Consider the following 27,018-nt stretch of genomic DNA (forward strand, 5'->3'; position numbering starts at 1 on the left):
GAAACTGAGTAGGAAGATGTTTCTGTTTATGTTTGCAAAGTAATGAACGAAGTTTTGGAAGCGTAGTGAAGCACGTTTTGAAGTTGAATTTCTTGAGAATCTTTGCCAGTTTTGGTGAAAGAGAGCTGATGTAAGGCAAGGAGATTAAGGCTCTTGGGAAAGAAGGATCTTCAGAAGTAGTTAAGTGCCTGGGGGAAAGAAATTTGTCAATTTTCTTTGGAGAGAAACCATTGTTAATAAACGTTTTTTTTAAGAAAACGGAGTTCATTTTCAATTTCTGTTTCTTCTGTAAGTAATGATTTGGCTCGGTGGGCTAAAGTGTAAATAATTCCACATTTTTGTGGGGGATAATGATGGGAGGAAGCATGAAGGTATCTGTCAGTATGAGTAGGCTTTCTAAAAATTGAGATTTTAATGCTCTCAACACATCTGGTAAGTTTGAGGTCTAAAAAGGGAAGGCAGTCATCTGATTCCAGTTCGAGGGTGAAAGAGATTTTTTCATGGCACTTGTTTAGATGGTCTAAAAATAAATAGAGGTTATTGACGCCGTCTTCCCAGATGAGGAAAATATCATCAATATAGCGGTACCAAACTTTTGGTTTAAAGTGAAAGGAGTTAATAGCTTTTCCTTCAAATTCGTTGAGAAATATATCCGCAAGAATCGGAGAGAGTGGGCTGCCCATAGCCATACCTGAGTTTTGTAAGTAGATCTTGTTATCATATTTGAAGTATCCTGACTTTATGCAATGGGAGAGAAGAGCAAAGAGTTTTTTTGATAATTTGTTCTTGAGAAGATCGAGGACTTCTTGAGCAGGAACATTTGTAAAGAGAGAAACAATATCAAAACTGGCCATTAAATCTGTTTTTTTAAGTTTGATGTCCTTGATTTTAGAAACAAAATCTGCAGAGTTTTTAATATGTGAAGAAGAAATTCCAGAAAGATTTCTTAGAAAACTCGCTAGAAATTTGGAGAGATTATAAGTAGGAGAGTGTATGCCCTCAACTATAGGTCTGAGTGGGCAGTTATTTTTGTGAATCTTGGCGAGACCATACAGTCGAGATATCAAGGGATGAAGTGACCGAAGAGAAAGCCGAATGTTTCTTTGTAACTCTAAGGTGGTTTTTAATAAATTATTAGTTCTATTGTGTAGTTCCATCGTAGGGTCATTAGCAATTTCTGAGTAGGTATCACTATTTAAAAGTTCCAAGATTTTATTATGGTAATCAGACTTGTTTAAGATGACAGTTGCATTCCCTTTGTCTGCCGGAATAATAACTATGTTACTATTATCTTTTAAGGACTTGATAGCTTTCCTTTCAGAGTAAGAAATGTTGTCAGGTGGAGGTCTAGCTGTATTTATACAGAAAATTGCTTCCATACGGAGGAGGTTAGCGTCTTTGTTTGGTAATAAGGAAGCTGTCTTTTCTATCTTTGTTAAGAGATGTTCTCTAGGGATGGATGTAGGAGCAGTGACAAAGTTGAGACCTTTAGCAAGTATGCTTTCTTCTGCCAAAGATAATTGATGGGAAGACTTATTGATGACAACTTTTTTTAAATAGGTAGAGTCAAAATGAAAAGTTTTGCTACCTGATTATATTTAAGAGAATCATATTTTCTAATGAGTTTTATTTTATTTAAATTCGTATTTTAGAAGCCCTAAGAGTGCTAATTTCTTTTAAATTTCTTTATATATATATATATATATATATATATATATATATATATATATATATAGTGTGTGTGTGTGTGTGTGTGTGTGTGTGTGTGTGTGTGTGTGTGTGTGGAGAGGGAGAGAGAGAAGTGGCGTCGTGTGCCCATTTAGGTTGGGTGTGCTATCGTGTGGCTTATATAACCAGCGGTACAAAATTGACATCGATTTGATCATATGATTGCATTTTTATTGATATATGAAAGTTTTAAGAATGCTTACCGCATCAGCACTCATCTTCATGCCCGCCGTTCATGTCAGAAGTACAAACCGTTTACTCTTCAAGGTGAGATTAGATTATCATTGGCAAATACTAGAGTGAGACGCGGATAACATGACTTTTGATACAATTTTTAAATACAGCCATATAATACGCACAGAATAGGAAGAAGTAATCACTTGGGAAATTATTACTTTTCTGGATTGAACCAAAGAAAGGTTGAAATAACTCGATTTGCTTATTTATACAGAAGTTCCAACATCCTTCGACTATAATCATACAATTCGCGAAAGCTGTGGTAGAAAACTGGACATTTAGTAGATCGTGAACACTGTTTCCCATTGTAAATATGGGCAAAAAAGTTATACATTTTTTATAGAAAACTTGTCTATATCTTATCCTAAACACGTCAGTTCACATTTCACGCACGCAAAACAGACGAAACTTAGAAAATAAGAAGAGCAACTCATTATACATGACAACGTTGAATTGGATTGATTGACAACAACCAATCACATCTACTGATTTCTGGGTGCTACTGTCTCAGCGCACGTTCTGCCTCGTCTTCTGGGTAGTTTAAAATCACGGGAACACTAAAAATTTACCGGCTGCGCCATCTGTTCAAAGGGGTTCGTATTGTGACCGCACACCCGATCTATTAAGGTGAATGTGATGCAATGTTAACGAGCCGAAAGTGTACTGTTCATGAAGCATTAGTGTTTAATTTTAGGAATTACGCGAAGCCAGGAAAGAATTAAGGGAGTTTTTAACAGGATAATGCAAAAATATAAAATGGGTGATATTGCTATTTAGTGGGTGTGCACACACACACACACACATAACACACCCGGAATATTCGCCTCTGATAGAGGAGATAGAGAGAGAGAGAGAGAGTTCAATTTCTCAATAAGTTCTTCATAAACAAATTACTAAATAAAATAAGCAGTTAGATTCATACAAATGTGGTGGACATGCGACATAAATTATTTGAGTAAATAAAAGTTGATCTTCCTCTGATCGCATTAATTTTCCAAAAATATTTGAAGTAAAGCAAACTACGTCGCTGTTTTCTGTGATGCAAATATTTCAAACGAGTAGCGTAAGAAAGTGATCAGTATTTCGTCAAAAGCCACGGATAAAAATTTTCTTATGCATGACAGATTATACGAGCTTTCTTTTAAGTGAACACTTTGGCTAATTTAAGACCCTTAAAGATAACTTATTTTCTTAAAATTGCATAAACATGAGAATACTTCAGAATCAAAAATCAGCCAATCAGTTTTCCCTTCCATTTTTATCGTTCACAAAATTTAAATATTTAAATAAACTTTAGACAAAAGCACTTTCATGTTTCTTTTTCCTCTTTCATATTTATTATTGGCAAGTACAGCTGGGATAGTTTTTTCTTTTTTTTCTTTTTTAATGCATGCAAGTCTACGAATTTCTTAAACGTTTATCGGCATATGATAAACGTGTCAAATAAACCAGCTTTTAGTTATTCTAAAAATAAAGACAGGCCATCACGATCATGCAAACGTTACATTATATATGTTCCGAACTGTTCTCGTAATTATTTATTGCATGCTACTGCCATTCAAAATATCATATAATTGTTCCATGAAAATATTTGATTCTTCGGCTACATAAAAACACGTGAATACGCGAATCTGAAAATTTCACACGAAATGGTTTTCTATTGTTCAATATTACAGAAATAAGTAATTCATGCCGACGTCAGAATTTGATATCTGATTGTGTGAATCTATAAATCTTGGCATGCCAGAAAGAGAGAGAGAGAGAGAGAGAGAGAGAGAGAGAGAATCTGAAGGAAAGTTCCTTTGAACCACCGCAAGAGATTTACTTTCAGAATATTACAATACAGATTATTACCATTTCTCCTCAGGTTTATCAACTTATGGACAAAATTATAAGGATGTTTCATGCATATTACCAGGCAAGAAATTCTTGTTTTAATACTTTAGCTATGGGTAAGAAAATAACCGTTTGGGCGGGAAGTATCTTCACGAACAGACTCCTTGTCCTTAGAGAGACTGTTGACTTCACATAAATTACCTCAATACCCCTTAATGCACAGCATATTTCCTTTATGAAGTACTGTATATATTGCTATGCATTATGAAGAATCACTACCAAGACTGGTTTAGACTTTTATGGAAATGAAAAATTAAACGGGGGTGCTCATCATAGAATAGTTAGTATAGGTAGCGAGAGTTCCTGATAGTATTAGGAGAAATAAAAGACAGATAGATTAGTATGAGAGATAAAAAAAGTCATTTCTTTTATATCAGCATGTAGCCAAAGGCCGTATTTTTTTTCAGCAGTCTCATTCAGCTGAACAACCAAAAGCCCAACTGTAACTGAAGTACAAAAATGACTGATACCAAGGTGGTTAGTCTTATCTAAGTTACCCCCCCCCCTGAGCTAGCCTTCTCTGACTGGAATTGCTCTCAAGTCATCTCTGCAATTGACCACGATCACAGTGAACGAAGAGGATGGAACCATTAAAAAGAAAACTCTCAGTGAAAATGTACAGCATTTTATCTCTCTTTGGTGAATATTGCATAATGTAGGTGGTATACACCACCTAGCCAACACATTGGTATCTCCTAGAATGCTTCCTTCTAAATGCAAAAGTTATCTTAATGAACAATAAAATTCGACCTTTATCGAGATACAATCGATAGGAGCTCGACTGGAGATACAGACAGTTAAGTCAATGTAAGTCAACAATTTTTCATATGCAACCAGCAAAGTGGCGTATCATCATATTATTAAAATACTCGGGATTTCAGTTAATTGTTAAGATAGATAGTTATAGAATAATCTCTGATTCACAGTATTTTACTGCTTGAATATGAAAAATATTTGACATTCGTGTTGATTTAGCTTTCGATATCCCTGCAGATCCGTCCCCAGCTTATGAGGTATCATTTTTAGGTCTGGCTCCCAGTGATGATATTTTATTAATATTTGCCCTTAGGCTTGATTCCAGAGAACAGAGTTCTGCTTGCTGAAAGGTTTTTGCATGTCGACGAGTAGAGCCAACGATGACATTTTTCTGAGTTTAGGAATGATCCTTTTGGGTGACTTGGTGAGAGTTATAGTGATCTTGTAGATCACTCAGAGATTTTCGAGAGAGGTATCCCTTAACAGAGTGGCCGAAACCTATCTGGGTAGTGACTCCTTCCATAATGTACTGCGATATACACTGCCCCAAAATAACGTGTACCGTACATTATGGGATACTACGGCAATGTTATGAAGTCAGCAGTCTCTGTATACAAGTAACCTGGTCGTGAAGATACTTCACACGCAAACTTTTATTTATTTACGCATGGAAAAAGGACGAAAACAAGAATGTTATTTTTTTGTCTAATATAATGTCCTTAATTATCAGTCGGAGAAAAAAAAACTTTCTATAGTTCGATGCAATAGTCGAAATTCCAATGATGGTTACACGCATACGGGATGGCTTGTTTATTAAAATGTTGTATTTAAAGGATTATGTTTTTAGCTACGAAAGATGTTTTGCTTTATAAAAGTATACCGCTAATTTATTTCTTATAGTTCTAATTTCTATATTTGTCAGCAAATTTTCTCATATGAAACTGAACTAAAATATGACTAAAAATATTACTCTTTAAAGTGAAGTAGTGGGTGATCTATGAAACACGTGTTACAAAGAGATGAAAATAAATAAACCCAAGCTCAAAAAATACATCCACAAATATCTCGTTATTAATGTCTGTAATTCTTGTGGAAAAAGTTATTAAAGTGTTAAATTAATTTTTTTCGGCTTTTAGTAAACTTCCCAGGTGGTTTATATACGTGATCAGCGTGCCCATTTTATTTACTTCGAATTCAGCAAATTCAATCACTCTCTTCCAGTTTTGGACTGAATGATAGTCATAAATGTCTAGTGTTTGCTGTGCGATCCTTTGTTCTAGTAATGTTGAAAACCATCGGTTCTCTCCTTTAAAGGAGGAACGGGAATTATAGCTCCTAAAAAGAAATGAAATCTGGTCATTTCCAAATTTTCACTTACATTTTTTATCCTTTTTTTAAGAATTTAAATTTGTCTTTACTCTTCAATGGTGACAGTTTATGAAGCTGTAGAATAATTTGCCTTGATGTTGCACTGTTTATAAAAACAGAACTCTGAAAGTTGATTTTTTAATGATATTTACTTGAACTCTTGGTTCTTATGAGAAACTCAAAATATTTCAGGAGTTAATACTTTAATTTTTACTTTCACATATGTAAATTCATAATTTTCATACCAGAAAATTAGTAATTTTAAGCTTCTGGACAGTGAAACCTTTAATTATAAAATCACATTTAAAAGACGAATGTACTGATTCTTTTAACAGATTTGCCAAGTTTCTCCAACAGAATGAGTGTTGGAATCTCGCAGCCATGGATGTTGTTAATGTCTTCAGGCGGTAGATAAATTGTACCACTTAAATGTGAGACCACCACTCTGCTAGTAGGAGGCTTTGAAATAAATTGAAAAATTCAGGTTTGGTCTCTAACGCAGGGTAACTATATTAGTGAATCCTTAGCGCACCGCTGGTATTACATGGTTTTCAGTATTTCGTGGATGGAATCAGTGTCATAACAAGGGTGGAATGAATAGTGTATGTATCCCAGGCACAACAAACAAACAAACAAACGCTAGAAATGAATTAACGACACACAATGCGATCTATATCTATATATATATATATATATATATATATTTTTTTTTTTTTTTAATATACAACCACAACGATTTAATTTCAATTATGTATAGAGACTCTCTATGATGTTCATAGTTTATTTAAGCTTCAGTGTTTTATTCTTTTTTCTTTCTTTTATAATGTCATGATGAAGGCTGTTACAAGCCGAAGCTAGTCGTGTTTTAATATTAAAACCTTTTTACTTAAATCTCGGTTCTAGTCATTCAATTCTTTATAAAAATATGTATGTTAACCGAGTTAATGATCATTATTTCATCTCTCTCTCTCTCTCTCTCTCTCTGTCTTTCTAACATCCACACAAAATATTCAAAGATTCGTTTCTGAGACATTGAATTGAAAACAGGTTACGAGGATTGTTTATAAATCAGACCACGAGTGTTATGTTTATTTAAAAATAACTATTTAAACTAAATATAAGTCAGTTTGTTGAAGGTTTTTTTATTTAGTTATAAATTAAATTAACATTTAATTTGTTTTATTTAATTAATTAAATTAAATTAATAATTTAATTATATGGCCATTCGCATAACTTTACGCTCCACTCCCCCCGCGAAAGGACGTGTTTTGCATAGTGGGATACTAATACAATTAATATGCAGTCATTAGCCATAAATGGCCTAGTAGTGATAATGCTGCCCGCGCAAACTTTATTTACTTTTGGTAAAGGATTAAATATGAATATATTTTCTAGACAAACTTTAATTTAAGTATAAGCCAACCCCACAAGAAATTAATAAGTTATATTTATATTTCAAAAATTGGTTACGTAATTGTACAGGACAATGAAATAATTATGAATAATGATTCATCTAAATCTCGGTTCCCATTAGAATCGGAAAAAGGATATATTCAGTCATTTTAAAGTTTCAAGAAACAGGATGGCTTCGACTGAGTTAGAGATTATCTTACATATTACATATTTCGACTACACTTTTCTTGATGTATTAAAAAATTAATCAATAAAAATTATGATACTTAATAATTATGATACTTAATTTTATATTATTGATACAAAGGAATTCCTATTGAAATATAGATTATCTTTATTTTTATTATTAATATAGTATAGTATCACGCATGCAAACTCCAGTTACTTCTTAAGGGATAATATAAAATAGAATTTCAGAAATTTTGTTCCTCATTATTTTTGTTAGAGTTCCTCTCATACTGTTTCTTTAGTGGCTGTGGTGTGGATACACACATTAAGAGAGAGAGAGAGAGAGAGAGAGAGAGATGCAGCAGCATCATCACCGCTCATCATTAACCCTCCCCAGTCCATTTCAGCTGCACAATAGCGATAAATTAATGAACCGCCACTGTTTTAGCTCCCTGGGGTTAAGGAACGCCATCCATTTTATTAGAAGAGTGTGTCGTGAGAGGCCATCCTGTACACGTATATTGCAAGTACACAGCAGTGAAGGAAATGAGGAAAAAATATATTATTTTCACTCTGCCGTAATATTTTACAGGATAACTACATACTTTATATATAAATTGTTTCTAAAGAAGAGTTAACTTTAAATGGAGCATTTCATCTGATGAGTAACAGTAATGAAAACTTAGAAATCGATGATAAAAAGCATTTATTGCATTTTTATATTCCATAAATAAAAAATATTGCAAAATTGAACAAATTTTGAAAGATCTTTATTAAATTTGGTTAAAACATTATTAGTATATATGATAATATTTCATCTCAGGGTTAAATTAAATCCTTCATATAAATTATACAATAGTGTCTACTATTCAGCTGTGTAGTAATCTTGTAGAAGTGTAGTGAGAAATTACTAGTGCATTTCTAATTGATGAAACTGGTTCTAATTTTTTATTTTTATTTTTAAATAGTAGTTTGCCGTCTGGTTGGCTTAGTTAGTTTAGCTGTTCTGCAACAAACATACTGTGGATACAAATTTCGCCTTGGGTATGAATGTTTGTGGTTTTAAGTTGGGGATGCATTTCATCGGCCAGAGTAAGACAACCGCTATGGTTATTGAAAGCGTGATGTGGCTTGAAAAAGTTTCATGCTTGATCTCTAGAGCAGGGTTGCCTGATTATATAAACTAATAAATTCAAAATGTATACAAATATTCTAATTTGTGGTCGAATGAGTTAACATTTTGGCAAAGACATTGTCTATGCTACTCCCACGCACGAAGGTTGCAAACGTATAGTAGAGTAATAGTGTTGGTGAACTGGGGTTTATTATTATCATGTTTTTAATATTTTATTTATTTTTACTATTTTTAAATAATTCGAAAACGCTGCTCTATAAACCAATCATGGACATTTTCAAGCAACTTCAAGCTTCATGTAAGCAGGAAAGTGATTTCTCTCAATTAGTCTGAAATCGAATTAGTCTGTAATTGGGGATTAAGGTTCATTTTATAGCTCATTTATTTATGTTGTTTATTATGAAATACTTTGTCTAATGAAACAGGATTTGAAGAAAAATGACATTATAGGTTCCATTATAGTCACCAGTTACCTTTTTCTTGTTTTCCTTTTTTTTGCGATTTTCTTCTTCTTAGGGAAAACAGGGTGTTTACTCCAAGAAAAAAACTTGCTTTAATTTTGCAGCACAACAAAAATGACGGTGATGATAAGCTACTGCGCAAAATGCTAGTCAGCATTAGAAAGAAGATATGACGGCAGCTGTCTACTTTTCTTTTCTCTTTCTTCCCAATTCCAGACAGTGTAGAAAAGCATACAGCTTCAAAGTTGATTAAAGTATAGATCTAATGCCTAAAGACTTTTACTAACTACAAGGCCAAAAGAGTACCACCTCATTTCTTTTGGGGAAATGCTATAAATAAGCTATAAAGAAATTATTTATTTTATGATGGACAGAGATAACGCTATAATCCGCTTTTCTCTTGAAAAAAAGAGAAATGCAGCAAACTAATCAAAGTATAAGAGAATTAGTACGCCTATTTATTTATTTTATTTTTACTTTCAGCTAGTTTTATCAACAAGGAATAGATTTTTATTATAATTTGTCCCCAGCTTAGAGAATCAAATAACTTAATCGTCCGTTCCACAGAAGTCTCTCCCCCCATCCCCTTAACCTTAATATTTTAATTCACATTTAAAAAAAAAATTCAAATAACTATGTATGGTTGTGGGAACTGCTATAATGCTACATCAGCAGAGCAAAGACCATTATAGTTCGATTCCAATCGCTGATTAGAAGAGCATTTTCTATACCTTTTGTCAGCTGGTTTTGTACGATTGATCTTGGGCATAATCAGATTGGTTCCCATTACCAAAAGCTTGGATTTTTAATCCAGAACTCGAAAAACATCTCTAAAATTAACACTGTTTCCGGAAATAATGCCACCCAAAGCTGTGAATACCAGATGACTGTAGGTGTATGTTGTACTCTTGTCACGGTTAAGTCTTAAATCGCTATAGCCATTAGCTGAATAATAGCGATGAAAATTAGAGAATATTGGCTACCCACTGATTTGCAAAACGTCTCAAAAAGGAACATGATAGTGTTTATAAAGTACTACCTTTCTCATTCTAGTCATCTCTAGAAATAGGACATTCTCTGTAGCTTGGTTTCTACTAAGGAGTGATGCCAGTTAATGGAGGATGGTTACAACAGCCATTATACAATTCTTTCCAACAGCCACCAAACTGGCATTAATAAAAAAAAAGTACTTTAAAACTTGTTATATGAATTAACCAATGAGTTAATCAGAATATTTTGAAGAAATTCAAAACATTCTATATATAAATTCCTTTAGTTTTCTACACGAAGTGTCTCATTCTGGAGTGACTGGGTATTACATTTTTACAATCTTACCATATCGATTTAATCTGTTTCGATATAATTTACATACATACATTTCTCCACAATATACTATGACACCTGTATTAATAAAGTGTTTCTGGACATTATTTCAGGATTGAATTACAGTTTGGTACTCCAACTCTTTTTGAAACAGTTGTGTTAAATATAACATAACTGTAAACTTATAAACGTAAGTTAATTATCTGAAAGAGATATATAATTCAAGGCAAATACTAAACATTTATTGATATATCGTTATCTCATGTTTTTCTTTTCTGTTAAAGCTGATTACGGCGCAGTATAATAGTGTTCGCACGTGGGCGCGCGCGCACACACACACACTGTCATTAATGTCACTCTGAAATTTCACAACTTTCAGAATTCTGTACTGTTTAATTGCTAACCTAGATAATTGGATAAAGCGATTAAGATTGTGATTTGGTTGTCTTATTTAGAGACAACTGGATCATAACTCTTAAATGTGATGAAAAAATAAAATAGATTGAAATACATTTTGACTACCTCGTGGTATATGTATGTATATATATTCTGATAAACAAGCTTTTCGTTCAAAGCCTTAATGCGTGAAACGTGGAATAGATAAATAGATAAACAGAAAACACCGAGAATACAATGTCAGAGAGGTTAAAGAGCATTTTCAGTAATTAAAATTACATTCATTATTTATACGTTTCTTAGTTATTTCAGAGGGGAGGGGTTAAAAAGGGGAAAGTTTATAATGCCAATTGCATTGACAAGATTTTCAGGAATCATTTGATTTTAATCAGTATTAAATACCTATCAGTGCTTTAAAGATGTAAGATAATATAGGGTTATTTATTAGAATCGATTTTTGTGAACAACATGATATACGTAAAAGGACTCGGTAAAGGCGTGTAGGTTGTTTTTCTCATAACTGTAATTTTCTTCTCTCCTTTTGCCTTAAATATTTGATTACCTCTGGTCCTGCAGTTACAATACCGCCTGTGTTACATATATCACCGCTGAGTATACTCTTTTCTTTATTAACTTAGATGTTCCTACAAAATACTCCGCACACCCACTAGCATTCCACACAACCCGCCCTTCCTGTTACGAAGAACATTAAATATATAAACACAGTTCCGTGAAAGTTGAATTAGCCAGGTCTCCTGAAAGCATGCTTTGTTGAGTGGATATAACAATAAAGTCAAGCATAGTGGGACGGTTTATAATATGAGATCAGTTAATCAAAAACATTTAACTCAAAGAAATAATAAAATAATAAATATATCTGATTCTAATAATTGCATGCTAGAATGAGAGCTTATATAACTGCCTCCCACCAAATAGAATGTATTAAAAATTGATATTTGTCCCCTAGAAACACAATAAGTTAAAATATCGCAAATGAATTACAATATATTACTCTAAAACATTTTTTTCCTCCCAAAGTTTTCGGGGATGACAGAATGGACTGCTTATATCAATATAAATGTTATATATGACGATTTCTTTCATATGGACTGGAGTCACAAGATTTAATTTCTTAAATTAACAAATTAATAGAAAAGTGTAATTTAATATGGCAACAATACTGTTGCCGTAATAGTTTTAGCCAGCATGACTTAGTGGTTTGTATTCGAGGATGTTTTAATTAGGAGTACTTCTCTTTACTTCAAAAACTGGAAACGAACCTAGCGTACTTACTGCAGCTGAGGGGAAGGAAGATATTCGTGTGATGGAAGAACCTGAGTTATAAAGAGAAAAAAAAATCCTGCCTCTACCTCCGTATTTGATAATAGTTAATCTGAATTAGTATGGTTGGTATGCTAGTTGGCATGCGCAAGCATGCGCCAACTAGAGAACGCATTAAATTTCTGGACTGGTGGCTAGTCAATTTTTAAATATTTTGCGAATAAGAAGGAAATAAAAACATATCATTTGTGTAATTAAAAAAAAATGAGTACCTTCCCAAAATTTTTCTCATTCCCTTGTAGTCTTCCCGCTCCTCCTCAATGTTCAAGCAGTTTCATAAGTTTGCAACTATATAGCTGAGGTCTTTTGAGATGCAATCACATCTTTAATGCTCTTTTAGCCTCGTCACCTGACAAAGTGTAAGGAGCGTAAGGGTTCCACTCGAAGGAGCATCCTTTCGATGCTCCTTCGAGTGGAACCAAGTCCGAGTTATCTTAACCAAGATTGTCGAAAGTCATGATTTCGCTATCTCAGTTGACTGTTGGGTTTCATCTCGGCAAGGGAATCTGCAAGTGTGATGTGGATAGTTTCTGAAAGTCCTAGCGTTATGAAAAAAAAAAAAAAAGAACTAATTCATGCGTAAAGGAGATTTTTTTTTTTGACAATGTTCCAATGCATCACACATTAGACACGAATTCTGAATGTTTTTACCATTCACATTTCAGAAAGCAAGAAACTTGATCTGTCAAATGAATGGGTACTACTTGAGCTCCGCTGATGCTGGCGAACTTGAAGCATTCCACAGTGTGAAATTCCATAGTATGAATTACTGCTGTTTAGTTCGCACCGCACCAGTGGCGCACCCAGGGAGGAGGACAAGGCCCCCCCCCCCAAAAGAAAAAGGAAAAAAAACTAGAAAATTTTCCAAAAATCTTTTCCTAATTAAAATGATTTTTTTTATTTATATTGTGTCGTGTCTTCTATTTCTATATTACTTATGAATTAGCCGTCACATAAGGTGGGAATACCCTATAGCTCTCGGGAATCACGTCCACTGTTGAACGCGAGGCGAACGAAGTATTGCTCCGTCGGACCGAGCGCTACTTCATTTGCCCGAGCCGGGCCAAATGAGATCCACAGTATCATGTATTGGCGATCACTGCAGATGCTCAGTCATAGCTCGTATGCAATGCGTAGTGTGTATTCTCAAATCGTATACTTAACTCCCCCCCCCTTCCAAGATTAAATCTTGAGTGCTCTGCCCCCTCCAAGATTAACTCCTGAGTGCGCCACTGCACTGCATTGTGGGGTATTTCCTAAAAAAGGGAGCGTTGTTCTTCTGTGTACTCTCCTGTTCTTCCTATTTCTCTTTCTGAATAAACGCAAAACTTAAAGTGTCTCCATCTTCATAATACCAATTAATGGATTCGTCAAGTTAAGGCATTAAATTTTATAAAACCACAGATATTGAATAAAATAGTCTCCCTCAGGAGCTCTGGTTTCCATGCATTAGACACGGTTGACAGAACGTGTGCTAATTCTGTCTGTCACTCTGCAGACTAGAATGTCCCGAGGATAAATTTTCAAGACTTCAATACAACATGAGTAGACAAGAGGCAGTAGAACTAATTGCTTTCTATGTAATAATTAGTTTCGCTATTACGAACTGCACGTTTCTGACAGAATTATCTGTAAATATGAGCAATAAATTAAAAGCAACGCATTGAGTTTTCTATTTCGGGATTTCAATCTACTATAAATCATCCTGCTACAAAAATTGCAAATAATTATTTGTTTCTCTAATAGTAAAGAACTTCAACATTTTCTAATTGAAAAAAATGTATGAATCTCTCTGTCTTTCTCACTAAAACGTTCTAACTCTCTAAATGCTATAAAAGATTCGTAATGGAGATCACGGAATGACAAAATATTTAAAGTGACGTGTAATATACAAATATTTAATAAAAAGTAATAAAACATAGCTATAATTTTAGTGTAATTTTAACTCTACACCTATTCTTATTTGCGTGAATTGCTTCTCTTAATTAATTACTCTCTCAGTTCCTTTAAGCCATGTACCTTTTGACCTGAATCCGCTGTATATTCTCCCTTAAAAAGTACAATATCATAGTTTATAATATAATACACAGGTTCTGCTAGGTTTCATTATTACGCACTACTGAAATTAACTTCATTCAAATAGTCTGAAATAAATTAATGTGGATTATATTAATACATTTATTAATATTATTTAAAATTCTCCTTAATATTTTGATGAATTAATGTGATATATTAATTTTCCAAAAATGAATATTAATCGAATTTTACTGGTAATACTTTCTAAATAGTAATTGCAACAAAACGTTTTTTTTTGGGGAGGGGGGGGGGTGAAGGAAATGTGTCCCTAGAGCCGGTTCAATGTTTTCAGGATCTTTCTCTCTGCATATTTCAGTTAAAGGAGAGTAAATAAAGATTTATCTAATGCGAAGAAAAGGGAGGGTAATTCTACTAAGTTCCAACGATGTACGGTTAATGGAATTTGAGAAACTGATTACAATAGTTAAAAAGACGGAAACCACAAAATTTCACGTTTCATGGAGAGTCATATAAAAATAAGCATTAATATAATATAAACTAGCAATCAATAAATAATGATTGCTAGTTTATATTATATTAAAAACTATTGAAAACTTGTACTGTTCAAATGATCACTATTTTGTGAATCAAAAATATTTCTAGAATCAAAGCTATACACAATTGTTATTTACTTAATGTAAAAAGATATTGAAACTCTTATATTTGACTCTTTTTTTTTTTTTTTCAAATTCTGGTAGAAAAGTTCCCATTCTATGAATGTCAACGTAACGTATAGTGCATACACTGTTGAATGCATACAAAAATGTTGATATCAGTAATTTGTAGATCAACTTTGTAAATGAAGCAATAAAAGATCCATGACAGAGAATGGCAAATTTCGTCTTAATGTACATATTTCATAACTTCGCTATTTCGAGTGTGTGTGTGTGTGTGTGTGTGTGAGAGAGAGAGAGAGAGAGAGAGAGAGCGCTATCTCCAAATATAATACAAGACATTTTTGAAGAGCAAGTACCAACAACAAAACTGTACATCAGTGGGTTGTGCGATTTGTATCAGAAGATTTTTCTCCCATCGGTATTTCAAACCTCAGGGGGCAGTAAGGTTATATTTTGTATTAACTATACTGCATCTATACATGAAAAGATCTTTATAAGAAAATCTACAACAAGATGAAAACGGCCAAATCCTTGGCCATTTTTGATCTCCTACATTCCATCTACGCTATTCCAGTATGACTGCAGGTTATTCAACCTATATCGTAACGACCACGACGGAAGTAGGAAGTTGAGATGCCAAACATATCAACAGTAGAACGAGCCGATAAGTCCTTCCGTCCAAGTATAAACTGCTACGGATATTACTTACCCATTCCATCTGTCTTGGCGTTGATAACATCACCTGGTTCTCCCTTTCCGACCGAGTTGAAGGCGGTGACATAAAACTGATACCGAGCACCACAACGTAGTCTGCTGAAGGTGAAAGTTTTGGTGTCAGGAGGAAGTTTGACGTCTTCCCATTCACCGTATTCCCACTTGTGATGTAGCAGATACCCTGCGGAACAGACAGGATGGTTATTGTGATGTTTTCTTGAAAAAAAAAAAAGTATTTTCTACCTGACATAAGTACATACGCATGCGCCTCTTTTAGCTTGTAATTAGAAGAAATAGAAATAGGAATAATGTTAGCAGTTAAATTATAGATAATGCACAAAACATGATTTAAGACAATTACAATTTATTCTTTGAGATAGAAGTCGCTGCGGATTTACAATCAATCAAAACAATTTTATTCGAAAATCCATGCTTCTTAATTATTAATTTCCTAAAAATGGGCTACGTATTGAGAAAGGAAGCACTTAATTTGCAAATTATAATTGAGAAGTGACGTTGTGACTTAAAAAAATATTTTTGTTTTGAAAAAATCAGATACATTAAAATAATTTTTATTCTTTCATCAGTTTTCAAAGTAGCAATTATATTCTGAAAAATGAAAACACTAATTCCAACCAACAGCTAAATTTCTTAGCTCAGTTCTCAGTCGTTGGAATATTTTTTAAGGATGGCTCTTTAGATAAAAGCTTACACTTTAATATTTTAAATCGCTTGTTTCCTTTTTTTTCTGTACTTAAAATTCCTTCTATTTCCCCCTCCAACTGAGCAAAACCTTTCAGTTTTACTTGAGAGTTCTGAGAAATAATTATATTTCACATTTGGTACAAACTTCATGAATGGTGCAACCCATAGAGGCATCTGAAGGAAGGAAGATAAGAAAATATCCCTTTTTTGATCTTAAGTGGCCTAGTTCTTAGAAATTGAATTTCACTCTAGCTTAAAATTTGGTACGCTTGTACGATTTATCGTTGAATACTTTTTTGTCGACATCCTAACTTTAATGATGCTTGTAATAAGAGCAATAAATGACTCACAACTGTTCTTGACTTTAAAAATACATTTTCTAAGTGTGATGCATCATTTTTATCAGATTTGAATATCTGCTACATATCTTAGACACTTTTTCAAAACAAATTAATCATAATTTGTTTTGAAAAATGCAGATATTCATAAAGTTATTGCAAGAAAAACACTATAACTACAACTGCAAAAAATATCCTGAAAGAAATATCCTTTGGAACTGTGGAGAAGGAAATTGCTAAAACACGTTCAAAAGACATCATTAGGGAGCAAGTGGTATGGAATAGCTCATTTATCGAGATATACTGTAGGTATGATGTGGCGTGATGACTGTTTTCATAGTCAGAGTTAAAATTCAAAATATATGTTTCTGTTCAGAAAGCTTCGACAATCTAAATTCATGGGGATATCTGACAAAATACTGAACATATGGCAGAATAAGAGAGATTAATCTTGAAGTAATAATGAAGTGTTCAATTAAGTGTTGATATGAAATTCTGTTCGAATATTGATTACTATGTTTACTATTACGATAAAGAGTCAAGAGGCTATTTTTCCGGGGACATAAATTAAGTTAAGGGGGATAGTAAATCCCGTATTATTTTACAGCCGGGTACGAAACTCGGAGATCGAAAGCCATCGAAATCGAAGAGTTTCATGCCGAAGAACTATCGGCGAATCCAGGCGTAAGTGATCATCTGGGTAGTACAACACTAGGGCAACTCGTTGCAAAGGTGGAGCAAACTCCGTCACTATCCTTAATATTTTCTCATAATGTAAAACGCAGCTCATCGGAGATGTATTACTGTTTTACATTAAGAGGAAATAATAATAGTATATGAGGAAATAATAATAGTACTAATAATAATATATGGGTACACCGGTCTGGCAATTCGTTAATAGGGTATAAGTAAGTTCGGTTCACTTAAATCTTGGTATTCTAGGTCTACCTACTCACTTATGAGACCTCAAAAAAGGTCAAAACCGGTCTGGGTAGTGACCTCTCCTCATAATGTAAAACAGTAATACATCTGTTGTACTACCCAAGTGACGACTTACGCCTGGACTCGCCGATAGTTCGGCATGAAACTCTTCGATTTCGATGGATTTCATTCTCCGAGTTTCGTACCCGGCTGTAAAATAATACGGGATTTACTATCCCCCTTAGCTTATGTTTACTATGTTATAGCTTGAGAAATACTCAAATAGTATCAAATCATAGAGACGTCAACACCTCAAGAAATGCTGAAGTTCTTACAATGATGGAACAGAAAAAGAAAATAAAAAATAAGCAGACGACACTTTAATATTTTATGATCAGAGTTTGCTGACTTTCACATTTCGGTAGAAATACTATCGCCAGTAGTATACTTTCCAGCATTACGAACTAAAACAGTTCAGTCTTCTTTAGTCCAATCAATTTATTCTAATCAGGTCTATTATCTTTATTTTATTCCTAATGCATGAGGCAAGATGATCTTGGATTACTGTTAGGAATTTTAATATGAATGGTTGCATGGGTCAGAAGGCGGGTGTAATACTCTGTAAAAAATATAATGTCTCACTGAGGCATTCTTCATTTGATTTAAAATTTTCAAAATTTTATTTAAATAAATAAATCATAATTCAATTTAGTAAAAAAAAAATAATGAATCTCGCCATGAACCCTCGGATCGCTTTTGATATACGTTTTTTTCTTTTTCATAGCTATTTTATAGCCAATACTGTGATTTTGAGTCCTCATATTATTATGCATAATTGTATGAGTTTTTTCGGATTAAGATTTGAGTCGGAAGAAATTTCGCAATCCCGCAATCTATCAAGCGCGGTACATATAAGTCGAAGAAAACACACGCCATTAGCCGACGCAGTATACTCGCTTCAAACCCTTAATAACTTCGGCCATAATTCCAAGCAATCCAAATCGGTATTCTATCAAGTTTCAAGTCAGTCCAGTTTTGCAATTTGAAAAGTGAAATTTTTTATTCCTACAACAGGTGCAACGTGAAATGGTAAATGTTAAGATTTATAAGGAAGAAGCTCTTTATCTTGTTTTAAGGAATACAAAGATTTCAGTTTTGGTGAAGTACGCGTATGTTATAACGAGTATGTTCTTTTTCATATGATGAAATAGGCGCGCGCGTGCGTGCGTGTGTGCGTGTGTGTGTGTGTGTGTAAGGAAATGATTATACATAGACAATCATAAATAGGTGCGTTTTCTAAAGGTATTATTGTCTAGTGAGATCAGTCATCACAATTGAATATGAAAATATTTTAGTAAAAGTAGACAGTTTCGTTTGTCCTAATTTTGCCACCAAAACGGTCCAATTTTTGAATCATCCGAACTTATTATTCATCTACCAGGGAGAATTACCATCATCATCTCTAATCATTCTTACGACAAAGTCGGAATATAATGAAAAAAAACATCTTGAACGGATTAAGGAAGGAAATTTATCACACTGAGGCGCACTAGCATGGGTCAGAGCACATTCAAGTAGCCAGCTTTGATTGTTTACACATAAGTGAAAGTGCTCCTACTTGAATTTTAGAATATCGATATTTCTGTTCATTTAGAGCCAATTTAGTGAGACATTTATTCAGCGAACTCCATTCAGTATGATACTTTTGTTAAAATCCAACAAGTAACAAATATTATAACCAATTTTATGGAATTAAATCCAATTTTGACTTGTGTACACTCCAGTCATAATATTTATTACTAATTGGACAAACAACAGCAAAATCAAATCGTGCTTGATCATTTTTGCGAAAACTCTTAGAAATGCCCTCCCCCAAAAAGGGAGGAAACTTTAAATATATACGAGATTTTGAATGCAATAGTTCCCAACGATACTAATATAATATACCAAATTATTATTTTAAATATTTAAATAATTATAATTACTAAACACCGAGAGGTTGGTATTTTGCAAAGATTCAATTTATGCTAAGTGGCGTTATTCGCTGGATTTTGTTCTTCCATTCCCTCAGCAGTGACGCAATTTACATGTAGTATAGTTTTATCTTGATATATTTATTATCATTGTGATGAAGACGGATATATGTGAAAGTTTCATGCATACTTATTTTCATGAAAATAATGCACTTCTTTCAACTACCAGGTGAAGTAGTAGTCAGTGTTTTGTATTTGAATATTCGATGTTATTTGAAAGATATCCAGAACACATGCTTTTCTATTTAGTTGTTTTTATCAAACTACATTTTTCCCTCCTTATGGTTGACTCTGTTATATATATTCATTTTGTTATTGACTTTATAACAATGACTATTTGAGTAATAATTTGTCTTTTGTTAATTCTCCATTAGCTTCTTTATCAGTCTCAAAGTTTTTCATTAGCACGATATGCTAAAAGTCACTTAAATGAAATACTTGCACATACTTGAAAGCCGCTAACACGTGAAGCTCTAGTATGCCTGCATTCACTTTGTGTGATTAAAAAATTGATGTATTTGCTAACTTTCGTTCAAGTAGAAATACAGCAGCGATAAGATATGTAACGAAGGGTTGCCGATAAGTAAGGTAACACATTATTTTTTCTTAATAACGGTGAAATGGAATGAAATAAAACACGGTGGACAGATAGACGGTTGATAATGTTCATAAAGGCCGCCATTGCAGTATGGCGCTACTGTCACCTCACAGCTAATTCCAGTCGCAAGGTGGCAGCTACAGTGCAGGTGTGGTCCAAAACAGGTGTCAGTGAAGTTTTTTTTTTTTTTTTTTTGCAAGCCAAGTCTCACTGTGAACTGGTTGCTGTGTATGGTAATAAGATGATGTCAAAGAAGCAGGTGTATTTTTGTGCAATGAATTTAAAGAGCGTCGTGATGACATTGAGGACCGACATCGGGCGGACAGACTTTCATCGAGCAAGAAAGAAAACAGCATTTCGCACATTAAGGGCATCGTTCTTGTAGACCGGCTAGAAAAACTGCGTGAAAATGCACAAGTGATGAACTTGAATAAGTTCACTGTTTACAAATTTGTTCACGATATCTTGGGCTTTCGAAAGGTGTGCTCCACTGGATATCCCTACGATTGTCAGAGGAGCACAAGGAAACATGCATGGGGGTGTGTCTGGAGAATCTGTTGCTATACAGCAACAAAGACGAGGATTTTCTCGTTCCCCTAGTCACAGGAGACGAAACGTGAGTTCATTACTTAACCGTGGAAAGCAAACAAGACTCTATGATCGGAAATATCCACAATCTCCAGTGCTAAAAATTCAAAACTGTTCCCACTGTCCAAAAACATTCGACGCAAACGAGTATGACTCCTGACAAACGTAATAATTTTGGTGCATGACAACGATACTCCACACACACACACACACACACACACACACACACACACACACACACACACACACTGCAAACACTACTCGTGAGTGGTTGCACTGTTGGATTCGATTTCTGCATAGGACTTGGAATAGTTATTACGAACACTATCTTCCAACTTAGAAGTGTTTGCAAGCATATGGAGAAAAGACAGAGGAAATAAGAAATGTTTCTTATTTCTTTCTTATTTTAAGGGCAAACAGAGGTTGTAAGTATTACAGATTTCTTTTTCTAGAAATAATTCGAAAAATCATGTAAGCATAACAATGATCTACGTTTAAGTTTTGCAGATCTGGAGAAGGCAGATGACAAGGTACCAAGAGGAATGCTACCCAACGCAGTATACATACATACAATAATGCACACTATCTTCGCTGCTATTCATTAGCTATCTGATACATAAATATGAAAGTGGCATTGGGCGATATCGAAACTGGAGATATTGAAGTCGGTGTCATTCTGTATGCAGATGTTAATATATTCCTAAATAATCAGGTATTAGAATTTAGAATACTTTAAAAATTCTGTAATAAATTTGGTATGAAAATTAGCAGTAAAAGGTAGAAATAAGGAAAGCATCGACTGTATTTACAGTAGGCAATCTATAGAACAAATCAAATATTTCAGATATTTAAGAACAGTTTTTAGTGAAGGTGGCAAATCAAGTTTTGAAAATAGATAACAGAATAAACAAAGCTAGTATGGAGAGCCAGTTGAATACATTTATAAGGAACAAGGAGAAATAACAAAAATACTAAAGTAACAGTGTAAAAGAATGTTCAAACCAATTTTTAATTATGCTTCTGAAAGGTTAGAAATAAAACGTTGATCAATGGCTAGAGACAATATTAGAGTTCTAAGAAAAATTAAGGGAGTGAACAAAATGGCATCAATGGCAGAATTATAATAAAAAATAGCGGTATTTGGGAGTAACTTGACATTACTAACATCCATGAATGAGGAAACAAAGAATAGAGAAGAAAACGTATCCAAAAGAAATGTCAAAAATATAAGAAAATACGACCAGTATTTAGATGAATAGATTAATTTACTACCTTAATAATTGATAATCTTGTTAAGAGGAGTAATGTAAATTAACCATGTATTATTTTCACGGTACTTTGTACACCTCGTTGAGAGTACATATCAGTAATTTAATGAAGTAGTTTAAAAAAATCTTCTTTTTTTTTTTCAATATTTTACAATATATTTTTTTTTGTTGATTGACAGGTTAAGTTTGCATTCTTTATTTTGACTATCTCTTCATTATAATGACAGCAGAACCCCTGATACCCAAGGAAAGTTAATTTTTTTATAAAGTGATCGTTTCATAAAACCTTACACGTGTAGATGATAAGCTCAGTTTTTATATATGCTAAATGATCGTTATATATGATCATTTAGCATACATTATATATGCTAAATGCATTATTATTAAAGCATATATAATAATGCATTAGCATTATTATATATGCTAAATGATCGCTATCACTATTAGAGTGATAGGGGATTATTTAGCCAAAGTTCGTTCTTTATTTGTTTGTGCGCAATACTTTTAAAGTGTTTACTGACATAATTGATTGTTAGCTCTTGCGTACTGTCACAAGCCATTTGTGCTCTGAATCACTTAATACAATAACAGCTAAATGTTAGAAAAGAAACGAATTGTTATTATTATAATTTATCGTTATTTTTTTGTTACATATTCACATAACATAGGCTATGTGAATATATAACCTATGTGAACGTATATGAAGCCTCAAACTAATAAAATCACAATTTGCTATGGTAAAGAAACATATCGTAATTGTATATCTTCGTAATTAGACTGATAACTCGTATATTTACCTGTTACCGGATTGTCATCACCAGTTTTCGCATCCCAAGTTAGCCGAAAAGTTGAAGAATTCGTATGGTGCACTTCAAGAGGAGGTGATACTGGAGGATCTATTCGAAAATTTAAAAAAATAAATGATAACCGGTAAATAAAATAAAATAAACGACCTTGGATATGATGAAAACAATAAGATACTTGCAATATTTTAAATGAGGAAGACAGAAAACTGATTGCTTTTTGAACATGAGCGCTTGGTAACAGCTCAAAAAATTAGTATTTTTTTCCAAGTATTGTATATTGTCCCACCAACGTAAACTTCACATTTTAAAACGAGAGGAAAAGAATGGGAAAGAGAGGGGAAAATCGGATGAGTTTGTGCAAGTAAAAAATATATATGTAGCGCAATTGGAAGAACAGCAGAACATTGCGCCCTTTAAATGGAAAAAGTTCAATTCTCGTCTTGAGGAGGGAAATCCTTATATGGGCTTTTTCAGTTGAAAGTGAGTTAGACGATTTCATACGGAGGCAACAGGGTTTTTCTCCAGCGTACAGACAAATCGGCCTTCAGAACACACGTAATTTACAAACAAAAAATACTGTTGTTGACGATGGGCAGTATATAGCGCTGATGGTAGTAATGTCGTAGTCGAAGACTTAAGTTGTAGTGGAGAGGGTAAAATGTATTTAGTGAAATAAAGAATAGTGCCCTCCCGCGATGAATCCTTGGACTCCCTGGAGGTGTCACGTAATAATAATAATAATAATATATTTCATTGATAACCATCTCTACTTGTGGTCATTTTCAATGTGCTCGAACTGTTCATTCGACTTCCGACAGTTCACTTATTTATTGCTAAAAACAAAACACTAAAGCAAGATAATAAAAATAAACGTGAGAACAGGATAGATGAACAACATAAATACGAAAGGAAATACTTGTTAGATATATCGTGTAGACTGATCGATGGAAAGCTTTTCTGTTATCCGAACCATAGATTGTGGATTTTTCAGTCCTGCTCTGCTTATTACACTCACCGCCTGTGGGTATTTTCAATCCTATTCTGACATAGATGTTTCTGAATGTGTTCAGGCGGTACAGCAATTTCATTGCATAGTGTGACACTAGCGGTCTGTTTATTGGAAAGCAGAGTTTCCCGGAATATCTAATTCTTCTTATGGTGAATTTCTATCTATGAAAAATGTATGTTTGAGAAGTAGGTAAAAAAAAAAAAAGACAAAATGAGTACCTTATTTATTATGTGAAATATTAATCTCTTTTGTTATGTGCCTTTGAAACGTTGTGGAGTTTGTGTTTGCATCCATACTAGATGCCAGGTACCAGAAATGTAAGAATTAAACATGCCATGGAAATAGAATTGGTATAATTCTTTGGTAGCAACAGTTCAGAAGTTAATCACCAGCGACAAGTATGATAAGTCCACTATATACATAGTATTTGTCACAGAATACCTTAATCAGAGAAAGACAGACACGGTTTAAACAGACATTTCGCAAGAGATTTGCATCTCACGTGCATGCGTGCGTGTAGGCACGCGGGTATTTGTGTGCGTGTCATTGTGCTCATGATAGTTTCGATCACAGAAAATTTTTGCTGGCCAATGATAAAGCAATTCCTGGATGTTAGCACAGCTCTTTCAGCACACAGTCCTGATATTGCACTCAGCGATTTCCGTCTCTTTGTTCAACTGAAGGAGTATCAGAGTGGCAAGCGATAGCTATAAATAGAAGTTGATTCCTGGTTATAGACACTTCACACCGATTTCTTTCTTCTCCGGTATTGATATTTGTGACCATGGTGAAACAAACGCAAAAATATGTCTGGAAACTATGCTGAAAACTGATGCGTGACAAAGTCGATTTTTGTAAACATTCCTGCCTGTTTCTTGAACAAAGCCGGCATAGTGAAAAGGAGAATTCGTGAATGATGGCAAAATGTGAAAGTAAGTTTCAGTGAGAACATATATATCATTAGCGTTTTCTTATTCAAATAAGTAATTTAAGTATTTTTAATAACATTACTGCTTCATCACCAAAACAAACGTTCCTAGTTAGGAAGTAAAAGAGAATTTAGAAGTAAAACAACTCAGGATAGGCATGTATGTACAACTTCAAGATTCAGAATGTGTGAGACTTCGCATATATTTGTGATTCCAACAGCAACTTAAACGGACAAATATGGCTTATAAACAGGATATGACATATCTCTATGAAGCTCTATATCTCTTCCAAACATTATAGTTTGAAAGAAAGTTTAGAAATACCGAATAGAAAATAGTGACACGAAATTTCGTGTGATTCGGCGAGTATTTGGGATTATTTCAAGACATTCCGTAACATAACAGCTGCCCACTATCCTTTTACAACTGAAATGCTGACTCACTGAACTTGTTGTTCATCCGATCTACTCGGTTCTGGAATATCCTTCTCTATGAAGAAATCTCTGAAGAATGCCATATCCAGATTTTCAAAAAGAAGATAAATTACCCCCCCCCCATCTTACCATTAATTAATTTTCTACGAAGCCAAGTTACTTGGTCGTTAGAGAAAGACAATATTAGTATTATTAATATATTAATAGCATATTAAGATATATGCGCCTATGTTTAATGTACCACTAATGAGGTTTTTTTTTTCAGACAACGGAGATCAAAGTTTAGTTACAATTGTAATTTATAACACAATGCTCCTGTATGATAAAAATTTTTAATACTTATACGCTAACGCAATGAGACGAATGCATTAAATGCAGAATAACAACGTCCACTCAAAGCAGTTAAAGCGTTTCAAGCTTGCAGGGTGACTAAATGAAGAATAACAACGTCCACTCAACGTACTTAAAGCGCTTCAAGCTTGCTGGGTGAGAGTTCATTAATTATTACACAATATGTTCAGAATACATTTTTTAATTCTACTCTTCGACTAGCTCTAAATAAACAAGCAGCTACGTTTTTCAATACAGATTTATAATGCAAAAAGCATTATAAATCTGGAGGAGATAATATTCGACCAGAAAAGCTGAAGTATGGAGATACGAAGGTTTTGCAATGGCTACACTGCATAATTCCGAGGGTCAAATTCCAGTATGACAAGTGAATTATTGGCAATTTTCCATATGTAGAAGATAATGATAAGGTCTTTGATCTTTAGCATTTCTAAAAATCTAATTTTATAATTTTATATCCTAAAAATAAAATTACATATTCTTTTACTAAAATTCATGGACCATGTTTTATACCATCGGCAGTAAAAATTACTTCATATCGTTCTAGGAAAAGTTTACTTTTTTTAAATATCTGCTATTAATTCCATCAAGGAAAGAAAAGGAAGGAGTAGCGATAGCATTTAACACGAAACGTGAAGATAAACATCTTGGTTGGGAGGCAGTTTCAAGTAGAATAATGTGGATACACTTCAAAATGAGAAAATGGACAATGAAACTTATTTGTGCCTATGGTCTTCCAGAAGGTTCTTCTAAGGAAGAAGTGGTAGAATTTTATGCGTCACTAGAAGAGGCATCTGATAAATAAACACAAAGAAAATGGAAATGTTTGTTCTAGTTGGAGATCAATTGCACCGTATGGGAATATATGGGAACGTTTTGGGAAAATTTGGAGAAAAGGACAAGTTAATAATAATGATATTTGATGGAATCCTACTCAGGCCTGGGTCATTGCGCAGTCATTGCTAACATCATGTTCCAATATAAACATATGCTGAAGTTCACGCGAAGAGAAAACACAAGAAAAAAGAAAAGTCTCCTTGACTACGTCATTGTTGATAGTGATATCTTTATGCTGGTTCAAGATACAAGAGTGTACAGAAGATTTGAAATTCGAAGTAACCATTACTTACACTTTTCTTGAGACGAAATAGGGCTCAGAAAGGGGAGGGATCCTTAAACTTGCCCTATTGTTTCAGGGGCGCCAGCTAGAGCTTGTGCATACGTACGGCGCTGCTTAGCTGGATAATAATGCGTTTTACATTAAAAATAACAGTATGTAACAAAGGTTTAAAAAGAATTAAAGTTGAGCAGCTTTCACAGGTAAACTGTAGTCTCGGCTATACAAGCATTATTGAAGAAATTTTGAGAACAAGAACCAAACCTTGGAAGCTCAGTGACAAACTCTGAAG

At 33.8% G+C, this 27,018-nt stretch overlaps 1 protein-coding gene across 1 annotated transcript in view; it reads right to left on the minus strand.

Annotated features, from left to right (window-relative positions):
* Positions 1–27,018, minus strand: part of LOC150094606 (cell adhesion molecule Dscam1-like) — a 313,219-nt gene that overhangs the window by 34,327 nt on the left and 251,874 nt on the right. The window contains exons 18-19 of the mRNA XM_090411602.1: positions 22,878–22,976; positions 15,625–15,810 (exon numbers count right to left, since the gene is read on the minus strand). Coding sequence (XP_090267728.1) covers positions 15,625–15,810; positions 22,878–22,976 — 285 coding nt within the window. The remainder of the gene's footprint in view (positions 1–15,624; positions 15,811–22,877; positions 22,977–27,018) is intronic.

Source organism: Typopeltis vanoorti, chromosome 21 (assembly GCF_054136105.1).
Source record: "Typopeltis vanoorti isolate ZY-2024b chromosome 21, IOZ_Tvanoo_1.0, whole genome shotgun sequence".
Classification (NCBI taxonomy): Eukaryota; Metazoa; Arthropoda; class Arachnida; order Uropygi; family Thelyphonidae; genus Typopeltis; species Typopeltis vanoorti.